General features: G+C 33.4%; 1 protein-coding gene across 4 annotated transcripts in view; it reads right to left on the bottom strand.

The window, feature by feature from the left end:
* The window catches only part of LOC117180111 (protein sickie), a 319,545-nt gene that overhangs the window by 205,637 nt on the left and 102,672 nt on the right, over nucleotides 1–11,236 (bottom strand). For all 4 annotated transcript variants that reach the window (XM_033372441.1, XM_033372442.1, XM_033372443.1 and 1 more), the window contains one exon: nucleotides 1,932–2,086. In XM_033372441.1, the coding sequence (XP_033228332.1) occupies nucleotides 1,932–2,086 (155 nt within the window). The remainder of the gene's footprint in view (nucleotides 1–1,931; nucleotides 2,087–11,236) is intronic.

Genomic DNA, 11,236 nt, shown 5'->3' with positions numbered 1-11,236 from the left:
TATTAATTTTTATTTATATTATTATATTACTATTTTATTATTATATTGATTGATGAGTTTTATACTCACATTATCGTAGCATACAACGAGAAAAATACCATTTTTTGTTAATTTAATTTTAGTCCGCGAACATAAGATTATTTTTGATAAGATCTATATCACATATACAATGATATGGTTAGAGTAAACCTTTATCGTTAACCAGAACCAGAACAAAAATTATTCGCTTTAGGGAGTCATTTTGGCACCTACTAAGAACTTTTCATCTCTCGAAAAAGGAAGGACCAACATATTTATTTTCGATACGCCCTACTATATGTGATTCACTGGTAAAGTTATGAACATCTTTAGATAAAATCTACCCCTCTGTACATCAGGCCTTCTTAATGGTGTCTAATGGATTGTATCTGTAGTGAAATCCCAGCAGGACACTCCATTTTGAACATCATCAAGTAGGATATTTACGTGAAGGTTTCCTTTTAGCATGATGGTCCCCAAGGATGTTCTGGATTTTCATAATGCTACTTATTTATTGATGTAGTGTAAAATTCAATGGATTAATACACGGAAATATATGGAAGAGAAAATCTGTTCATACTTGTTTTTTTATATAAATTAAAAAATAACAGTCTCTCCAAAAATATGTTTATATCAAGTTTCAAAATTCTAGAACTATTTCATAATGCATAACAAAATTTAAAACTGATTTCCCAATTTACAATTTCTCTTTAGAAGCATATCATATTAAAAACTTGTTTGAAGATTGAAGTTTTATCTCTTGTTTTATCTCTTGGCCGGTTAAGCGTTAACTAAAATTTATCATGAATTTACGACATAATACGTATCGAAACGCTGTTTTTACGACCAACTGGCTAATGAGTCTCAATGAAAATGAGCCTTATTGCAAAGGAAAACTTAGTCAAAAAATTTCCCCCTCTAGTCTTTCTGTTAACTCCTTAAGGCTTCAATTAAATTCAGTTTTTAGTTTCCGCCGCTGTGGATTTTCATACGCCCTTCTCGCTATAAAGGTTGGTCTTTCATTTTTGTTTCCTACCATTTACGAACCGGCTGACCAATTACGAAAGCCGAGTTACACGAGATCCCTCTCTTTAATATTTTCTTTGCTTCTTTACATTGCAAACTCCCTTTTTGCATTTTTCCCTTCTGGAAAAAATTATAATTAAAGGCGCGAATAGAGAGTGCCAGTCCATGGATCCTTTTCTTTTCCAACTTTCGCGGTGTTTACACTCGGCGAATAACAGTGTCTACAGTAGGAATCGCGTTTTCAGCATCGTGGTTTGAGACAGTTCACCAAGTTTTTTCCAACACGGCTTTTTGCAATTTCTTGTTTTTTTTTTTTGTAAAGAGGATGCTAATTATAAATAATGAGCCAGCAGAAGCTAGATTTTTCGAAATTTCACTTGATCCAAAGTGACGAGTGCCGGTTCCTTGGTCGACACTCAAAGGAAGTTTCCAGTTGAGAAATTTATAATAACATTTTTGAAATTTGTAAAAGAAAATTTCTGAAGTTCCAATGGTCAAAAAAGGGTTTAGATTTTAAACTTCATGGAACTTGCATGACCTTGAATATTATTGAAAAAAAAAAATTTATTTTCTTAGGATTCGAATTTTGTTGGGTGCAGTATGCATGAAAACTCGATAAAAAATGTTCCAATGCATGATGATACAATAAAATTGGATATGGAATGAAAATCCCTCTCTTCATTGACCATGACCCTTTAAATTACTCTTCTTAATATTAAACTGTTAGTCAGCGAATTAATTAAATTCGTTCTTCTTTCAATAAAAATTGGATTCCCAAGATGAGAGAATGAGATGAAAAATCGATTTCCATTCCCGTCTGGTGGGTAATTGGACTGCCGTCAATGGAGTTTAAAACTTTGTATTTCGATCAGCAACAAAATACTTACCCAGCTGTGTTTGATGGCCAGGGGATGGTGCTGGTCTGACTTTGTCCGGAGGGCATCTTCTTGTCGCTGCTACGGTGGCAGGTAGGGGGATGCTAGTACCCCCCGGACCACTTCCCGTACCAACGATCGTCTGCTTGTTATAGGGTGACGGCAATCTGAAACAAAGAAACATTTCAAGACTTGTTCGTCTGATAGATAGATCTAGATAGAATCTAAGTAAGTGCACCGCATCGGTAATACCCTGCCTTCCAATCGAGATAACAATTGTGAAAAGAGAGCCCTTTCAAACTGTTTCCTCATTTTCTACCTCCTGAGAGAATCAATTTCTCGATAATTTCAATCCTTTGCTTTTTACGGTATAAATGTGTATAAGATTTTATGTTTAAAAATGTCCAATTTGTCTATAAAATGGAAAAGAGACTTTCTTTAGGATCTAAACAACCTGAATATTGTGTTTGGAATAGAATCAGATTTATTGTTAATATGGGACTGTAGTATAAATTATAATTAACTAATCAGATCAGATGCTCTAAATATGTCTTGCGTTGATGGATATTAATTAGAAGGATCATCCTCATGAATACTAATGCCTTGTAGAATTAATAGCAACACATATGGAATATACACTATATATGCAAAGTCTATTATTATGCATGAACATTAATTTTCTGCAGAATTAGTGGAAGTCTCTTTGATCGGCATACCAATATTTGGCGCCCTGAATTAATTATCAGGGACTTAGGATTAAAAGGGTTGACACTGCGTGTACACAATTTAGGCAAAGTTGACATTCTACCGTTTTTATTATTCCGGAAAATAATATCTATTTCCTTAACTGTAAGATTAAAAACGCTTTTTTTATTACTCGTTGAAGTTTTCACCATGCTAAAACACATTTTTAGTGCATAATGTTTATACCAATATTTCTTTAAAAAGCAAAAATAATTCTTTGTCTGGTCGATTGATTGCGTCGCTAGATGGAAGAAAAGGAGGTAAAGCACAATAACAGAAGGAGCGAAAAAAAGTGTTTCTCCTCAAATGTATATTTTTTTCGCCAAAAGCGTACTTGACAGGCTCATTCTCAATTTTTTCCCCTTCTGTCAGAATGAGAAGAATAACGAGGCTTTGTGTTATCTGATTCGCACGATTTGAATGTACCGCCATAAAGATCTGTTGATGAAAGAAAGGAAGAACGAACAGGAATCTGTTGTCAAAGAAAGTAACAGAGGAAAAAGGAACTTTGCAATACCTGTCTTGTCGTAGGTGCCTCATGCAAACGATCAAAAGAAAGGTGCAGTATTACATTTACAAGTGAGGATAATGAAATATTTTGAAAGGACGTGGGATAGTTCTCAGATTTAAAAATGTTTTGAATATTGTATTTCATAAAAAAAAATCGGTGCAAGGATTGCTAAGGTTAGCAGAGGATGTCAAATTTAACAATTATTCCTACCCAATTTCTAAAATATTTCGGGAGAAATAATAAAAAATACAGAAAGAAACTGTCAAGTGTGGGTGGTTATAGTCATCTGAGCAGTGATGATAAAATTTATAGTGTGCGTTAAAAAGACATTACAGCCCACGTTTCGTATTTTACTAACCTAACGTTAACTTTAGGATGCAATTAATTTCGCGATCTGCCTAATTTATCGACTCGGGATTATTTCTTAAACGTAAAGCCTTCTGGATTAAATATTACGAATTTCGAGAGATGGCCTTTTGGATACAAAAAATTCAACCTTGATGTAAATACTTTTAGAGAATCTGTCTCAGCCTGATGAAATTATTACATTGATATCGATTTGTCGCAATAAACACTCTTCAGAAAACCTATATTGAGTATCAAAAGACCAGACGATTGCTCGTAAGTAGCGATAAGGACCGGTTACACTTTATATGGATTAGAAAAAATCAGAATCAGCCCACGCTGACCACTATGCAAAAAGAAGTGAAGGGAAGAGATACTCACACTTGTTTATGATCTGCAACCAAATGCGAGTGTTTTATAAATTATTAGTAATTTATACATGTCGGACGATAAGAACAAGTTATTAAAGATAAGTTAATTGTTTTTAAAGGAAGATCAAAGATATTTCAACTCAAAGGTTGGTCTATTTATAGTTATAGTTCAAAACTGCTATTTCTGAATGTATGTTAGCAAGTTGTGGATAGCGTGCGAATCATGATATAACACTTAAAAGCTGAAATTTATGTTTTACTTTTTTTTCTAATGAAAAAGATATTTTGTTCGTGTAGGCATATTTGATCGAAATAAAATTTATTCATGAAATTGCTAAGTTAAACAAACAATGCTTTTATAAGTATTGACTTTCTTCTTCCCTGTGCATCAAACGGTATACTTTATGCGTTCACGTAAAAGCGAACAAGCAATTCAAAACTACACACCTCTTATAAATTCCTGTGTTCAAAGTAACAATACCTATTTCTTAGGTAATAGAGGTTTAAACTTAAAAATTTTAGTCGGTAAGTTTTGATATTTCCTCTCTTTTAAAGTAATTTACATTGTAACTGTCAATATAATAATAAAACAATGCATATGAGTTGAGTTTTCATTTTAAAAAATATAAATTATAACATACAAATGAAAGGATTAACTTTTCAGTTGAAACAATTAATTGTCACCTAAAGTAATGAATCTTCAATCAAAAAAATAAATTCCCAACGTAAGGTGTAATTGTTGATATTTAAGCTAAAACCATTTTCATTTTGAATCAAAAACAGTAAAATTAAACAAAAAATACGAACTTTCAATCAAAGAAATGTTTTAACTAAAAAAAAATACATTTTTGACACAATATATTAATGTTCAAATGAGAAAGACAAAATTTCAAGGAAACATATAATAGCTAATTTTCCAGATAAAAAAATTAATTGAAAACAAAAAAAAACGCATTTTTAACCAAAAATAAACAGTTCAATTTACTGTACAAAAATTAATCTACCACCAAATGAAATGAATTCTCAACAAAATAGTTACATTTTCATCCAAATAGATGAATTTTCAGAAAAAATTAATTATTACCCAAATAATTAAATTTTTTATAAAAAAGACAAATTTTCAACAAAAAAAGCTAATATTCAACAAAAATTGTTAAACTTTCAATCATATAAATGAATTTCTAACCAAAAAAGTGAAGTTTTAAAAGATAAGATTACTCTTTTACGAAAAAAAAGCATTTACAACAAAAAAGTTGAATTTTCACATAAAACAGATATTGAAAATTCCCTGACTCTGTCAGGTTTTTCCTTTAATTCTTTGACTTCCCCAGACTAGTTTTAAATTCCCTGAATTTCTAAAACTCCCTTACTTGTAGCAACCCTGTATATGTATGTTTTAAATCTACACTGAAAAAGATTTAAAGCATAAGCTTAATCTAAAATAAGCTTTTTAAATCTCGTTAAAGATCCATCCTTTATTCTATATAGTATGCAAATATAGCACCTGCATTTGATGTCTGTACGCATACATTAAGCAAGGTGTGAATACGCTGTACGCATTGATTGTGTTAGAGCACTCGAGCGAAAGTACAAGTACAACGCGAGAGACAATGGGAGCAGATGCGTGATACCAGTGGTTATTGGTGCAAACCAGAGGGTGAGGATTTCACTAATTATCCGCATGCTCTACGCTGCCTCAATCGCAGGTACGTCGATGAGACCTCATGCTTTAAATACTACGCTATCATTGCTTTCTACAAACTGCTACCTACTACCTACTTCCTATTTCCCCCACCTTCACTTGACTGACCAGTGGTCAAACATTACCTCAAATTTACGAGAGATTCCTTATTATCACATTCAGGATTACCACAAAACTTGACTTTCAGAATGCGCTAAATTTTTCCTACTTTTCCCTGACCAGTTTTTTATTTTCCCTAACTTTGGAAAAAACGTGTAATAGCGAAGTAACTTCTATAAAAGGAGCTATAAATAACAAAATTTTGATTGCCAATTTAAACCCATTCGAATTCTGTTCTTTAAATATTATTGGTCAGTGAAAATTTATGAAAATTTGACAAAGTGAAGCATTCACCCTATTTCACATAAACCCGAACTTCCAACTGTTCTGAATAATTTCCGATTGACTCTAGGCCGTCAGGAATTTGTTTGCTCCAAAAAAAGTAACTACAGTGAAACTTTGATACTGTGCCAGTTTTGGGGCTGGCGGTGGTGGGGAACAAACCCGATTGAGTTCTACTCCGCTTTTGTTTGGTCACGCTTGAGCGACCGCCGTACACCCCGCATGGCTCCGTTTTGCACCTACTTGCGGTAGGGGGTCAATTCCCGGACGAACTACATCAGGGGGCCCTATATCAGAGTTTCACTACACAGTAATACAAGAATCTGAATTTCAGTAGGAAAAGGCGGTTGACTTTCAGATGTAACCAAAAGGATCATTCGCCAGTTGAAAGTCAATTGATGATGATAACATGACTTTAAGTAACGCGCTCGGTTGAAAGTCAACTGCTTTTTGTACGTAAAATGTACTTTATAGGTTAATTTAAGACAGAAAGATTGTTGACTTTCCGTCAACGCGTGCGTTTGAAATTAAATTTATAGGTTAATTTAAGTCAGCTGATTGTTGAAATTCATAACATTTCTGCGCTATTGTTCAATTAGTAGGAACATGAAATTAATATACAATTAAAAATTAAATAATTTTAGGAATTACATTTTCTTTAATGTGAGCATTGAATAAATTATTCATTCTGCCTAATAAATCAAGTTGTTTTATCCTCCAAGTCGATGATATTAGTTCAAGGAAAAAAGAACTTAATGACACTAAACAAGGCAATTATATCCATTTCAAGCTACCAGGCACAGAACGTGAATCTTCAATCCTTTTTCATATATTTTATTATCACATGTGTACGTTTATTCGATTTATAATCGAACAAGTGTTTGCGCATCGCCAGATCGCATTTCGCGCACGCTTTTCTGCCAGCATAAATTGAATTTCAGAGCACACGAATGAAAATCATCCCAAACTCGACATATCTGTCAGTTAATTATCATATTACTCGTATATCAGATATGAGACACTGAGTTTAGGTTCCAATTCTGGTTGAAATTAAGTGACTTACTTAATTTAATGCAAAAATGACATTCATCTACATTTAAAATTCATTATCTTGTATTACTGTGTATATGTTGAAGCCGAAGAAATACTGTTCTAAATGAAAAAAATAAATTCAAACAAAACTGTAGCGATTTAGAGGCCATCCATAAATTACGTAACACAATTTTCCGACAATGTTAACACTCCCCCCCCCCCACCTAGATAACGTTTTTCACGATTTTTCCCTGCAGCTTTTTCGCCTTTGTGTAACACTAGGCTATACCCCCCCCCCCCTAGTGTTACGTAATCTATCGCGGGTCCCTTACACGCAATCATTAGAAAATTCGGATTTTTACCACACCAAGAAATTTTAAAATTTCTAAAAACATATTCTGTCGTTCCTAGGACGTCAGAAGTTTTATTTTTTCTGATAAAGTATAAATGTTTGAAATCCAAAAATCGGTTCAGAATTAAAATAATCCAAAGTAACTGTAGCATCTTATAGGTTACCATAGGAAATTATAATTTTCACATAAAGCCTGACTTAAATATTTTTTAAATTCCTTGTTGCATCTACGCTGGAGTATTTCTCAATGGATTAAAAGCGAGCAATTTAAAAAGATTCGAATAATATTTTCTTATCTACAGGGTCCTTTCTAATGGACGAAGTGCACTTTCCAACTAGACAAATAATATGTAATTAGTAGAAATTTTTAGTACAGTAAATGAATTATTCGCTCTTCACTAATTAATATTCAGAAAGAAAACAAATGAGTATGAACCCACCCGAATCGAAAGCATTCATATTTGAAAACTTTTATATTAAAAGGTTTCAATCAAAAATCTTCTACTATGAAAGCATTAAAATGTTTAATCTTCCAAATTAAAAAGGAAGTATCAAAATATAAAACGTTACTAAATAGGACACTTTTTCAAACAGTAAGCTTTTCATTATCTCTAAAATTTGAGATTTTGCTTTTAGAGTTTAAGCTCTAAATTTAATTTCAAACTTTGAAGTATAATAAAAATGCGATAAAGATTTTGCTTAATTTCAGAATGCTCACGAGAGTGCCGATTCTCCCTTGCTAAAATGTTTCGTCTAATTCCGTTTTAATTTCCAGGCGTGGTCCCTCTCTGAAATTCTATGTGAATTTGTCAAACGTTTCCCAGCAGTCACCCGCCCTGTCGTTAGAATCAACGCGCTAGAGATTCCAACGTTGTGCGTTCGCATGATTCTCTTGCTGCACCTGGTCAGATTAAAATGCACGCTCCATATTACGCATTTAATTAATTCTCAAAAAGCAATTTCAACTAGGAATAAATTCCTGTCCCCTGAGAGAAATATTTTTTACCTTCAATTCATACTCATTCTTCCCCTGAAATTTCATGTGCGGGATTTTCTACTCTATACTTTAGGATGAAGTAATTACATTCACGTATGGGTAATAAATGTTCTGATCAAATAATAATTTCTGTGGTAAAATAATTAAAGTTATTTGGCGTTACATCAAAGAACTATTATTCCCGAAGACTGGGCCAAGATCTGATGTCAAGAAGGGTAAATCAGGACACGAGGAAGCTTGACCTATGACTTTCACTGACTTCGAATCAAAAAATGTTCCTTAAGCTGCAATCTCTACCGAAGGATCTAATTGGTTGAGCTGCTACGGCCTCGTTTGGTCTCTAATTTTTTAGAGCCAATCCTAGAATCCAGTCGATGGTGATTCTGAAGCAATTAGAGGGAATGTCTCCAGCTGCTGTGCAAAATGATCGCAATCTACTTCGGCATGAATTCAAGAGTCTGTAAGAGTCTAAAGGTAGAGACGTGAGTGTTTAAACTTTGGGCCTTTATTTCCACTCCCATTGACAATTTAAAACCTGATAGTGAAGTAGTATATGTACTTAAAACTAGGTACTCGACAGCTTTGTGAATTCATCAGTACGAGAGGCTAATTTATTCATACAATCATGGCTGATTGTATTTTAATTTCCAAAGTTCCAAGATGTTTGTTTGAATCATAAAAAATTCTGTCTGGTTATGGAATTAATTCATTTTTTGTAATATGAAAGCTAATTTGTTCTTTAATGTTTTAAGGTTTGGTTTTAGAAGTGCCTTCAAAGATTTATGATACATTTTCGGGGAGGCTTAAACATAAATAATTATTAGATACTGATGAGAAAAGGAAGATTGGCCTACTAAAGTTAGATCCTGCATAACACTTTACAACGACTTTAAAATATCTCCAACCATGAATAGCTCTAGGTAAAACAGACTGGTTTAAGATACAATACAAGTAGCCACCTACGCTATAGAATATAGAAGGACAAGCCTCACTGTTTAAGATTCTGAGATATCATTGACACGTGTTTTGGGCCGGAATCAGCTATATACATATAATATAAAGAAAGCTAGTTTGAAAGAACCATTACGCTTTGTTGGGTATTTTATCCTACGTGGATGTTTGTGGATGTTTTACTGCACTTTGCTCTAGACTTGGATTTTTTCACCTGACGATAAGAGCGAAGAAACGTCTGAGTTCTGTAAATGGAAGCAGCAGATACAGGAAGATAAGAAGTTGTGGAAGTCCCCCGAGAAAAGCAATTACTCATCCTTTACGTTTTTATCAATGTTATATTTAGAAATTCTGTTTCAAATTAAGGGGTAATCCCGTGATATAGCCTGAAAATTAGGGAATTATTTTAGGGACGAAAATGATAACGAATCTTTCCAAAACTTTTATCGTTTATTAAGGTACTTTTAAAGTATAAAACCAATGTATTTCAGCCTGATACATCCATAATATTTTGATGTGTAAGGGCGGATGTCCGACATGTCTAGATTCGATAGGTCAATTTGCCAGATTTCCAGCGTCTCACACATGATTCTAAATTAAACAAATCAGAAAGATTTTTAAAGTTTAAGTCCTTAGTTAGTCGGTAAACAATAAAAAATTTGAAAAATATTAATATTTCACAAAATGGCGGCCATTTGAAACAAAATCCGATTTTTACCCAACAATTTGCTTGAATTTGTTGAAAATTTTTTTTTCCAATTCGGAGTGGTTGAAAGACAAATGAAACATTTCAGCAATCTGTGTACGTAAGTTCAAGTTGATCGATCAAATACTTTTTGAGCTATGAGTCGGGCAATTTTCAAAAATGTGAAACCGAGAAAAGCGTGTTTAAAGATTTACATAGTGACAATTGTCTTACGGTTTCCAATCGTTACTGGGCCATTCCGAGAGCATTAGGCCCACTTAATCGTCGTGGAGCTGGTTTATTTTCAAAATCACATGTTTAGTGTATTGTTGATTGCCTGTGATTTTTTACTTGTGCGTGGCTAGACCTTGTGTGGGTTGGATCATGGTCCGACCGGCAGTGCGCTGTCTCGGGGATAAGGAGCTCAGCTACGGCTCTGGGATTTTTATTGTATGTTTTTGGGATGCCAAGCTACCTACACGGGTTTCCCCCCTTAAGGAAGTAGATTCATATAAACAATACTGTGTGTATTTTTTGTGTAGTATTCTAAGCTAAACAATCCTATTTGGGATACTCAAAATAGTTCTCAGAATTATGTAAATGCTCAATGATTCTTTAAGAGAAGAATATTTTCATTTCAAGGAATGATATAGATTCTATATCATACATACTCTCTTACCCTAAGTGATCCCATTTCCTTCAAATTTTTCACTAATGACTTTCTCTCTCTTTATTTATTATCCTTGCATCAAAACCTCCAATTATTAATTTAATACCGTCTTCTATTAGTTTACTTCTCTCATCCATATCTGCACTTATACACATACATACTATATTTGATAAATTTTTCTATTATCAGTCATTCTTTTTTCAACCAACCTCTTTTTTCATCTTCGTCATTAGCTCTTTCCTTGTTCCTAACAGAATTCCCCTTATTGATCTTCCATTCTTTTTATACTTTCCCTTTGCACATCCCACTGGTTATATCTTTGGTAGACTTTTCTTCGTTCCTTCCCATTTTTCATCTATCCTAGTCCTATCAATAATACCATGTTCCATTCTTCCAAGCTTATTCTCAATTTTCTATCTTTTCTTGCCAAACTTATTACATACCAGCCACTTATCTTATATTTAAATTGGTATCTTGGCAATACATAATTCTATATTTGTACCGACTGTACTATACGGTAGCGAGACATGGACTTATCAAGAAAAAGATAAGAGTAAAATTAACGCAATTGACATG

Source organism: Belonocnema kinseyi, chromosome 9 (genome assembly GCF_010883055.1).
Source record: "Belonocnema kinseyi isolate 2016_QV_RU_SX_M_011 chromosome 9, B_treatae_v1, whole genome shotgun sequence".
Taxonomy (NCBI): domain Eukaryota; kingdom Metazoa; phylum Arthropoda; class Insecta; order Hymenoptera; family Cynipidae; genus Belonocnema; species Belonocnema kinseyi.
The sequence above is the reverse complement of the archived record's forward strand: the minus strand, read 5'-3'. Positions and strand labels throughout refer to the sequence as shown.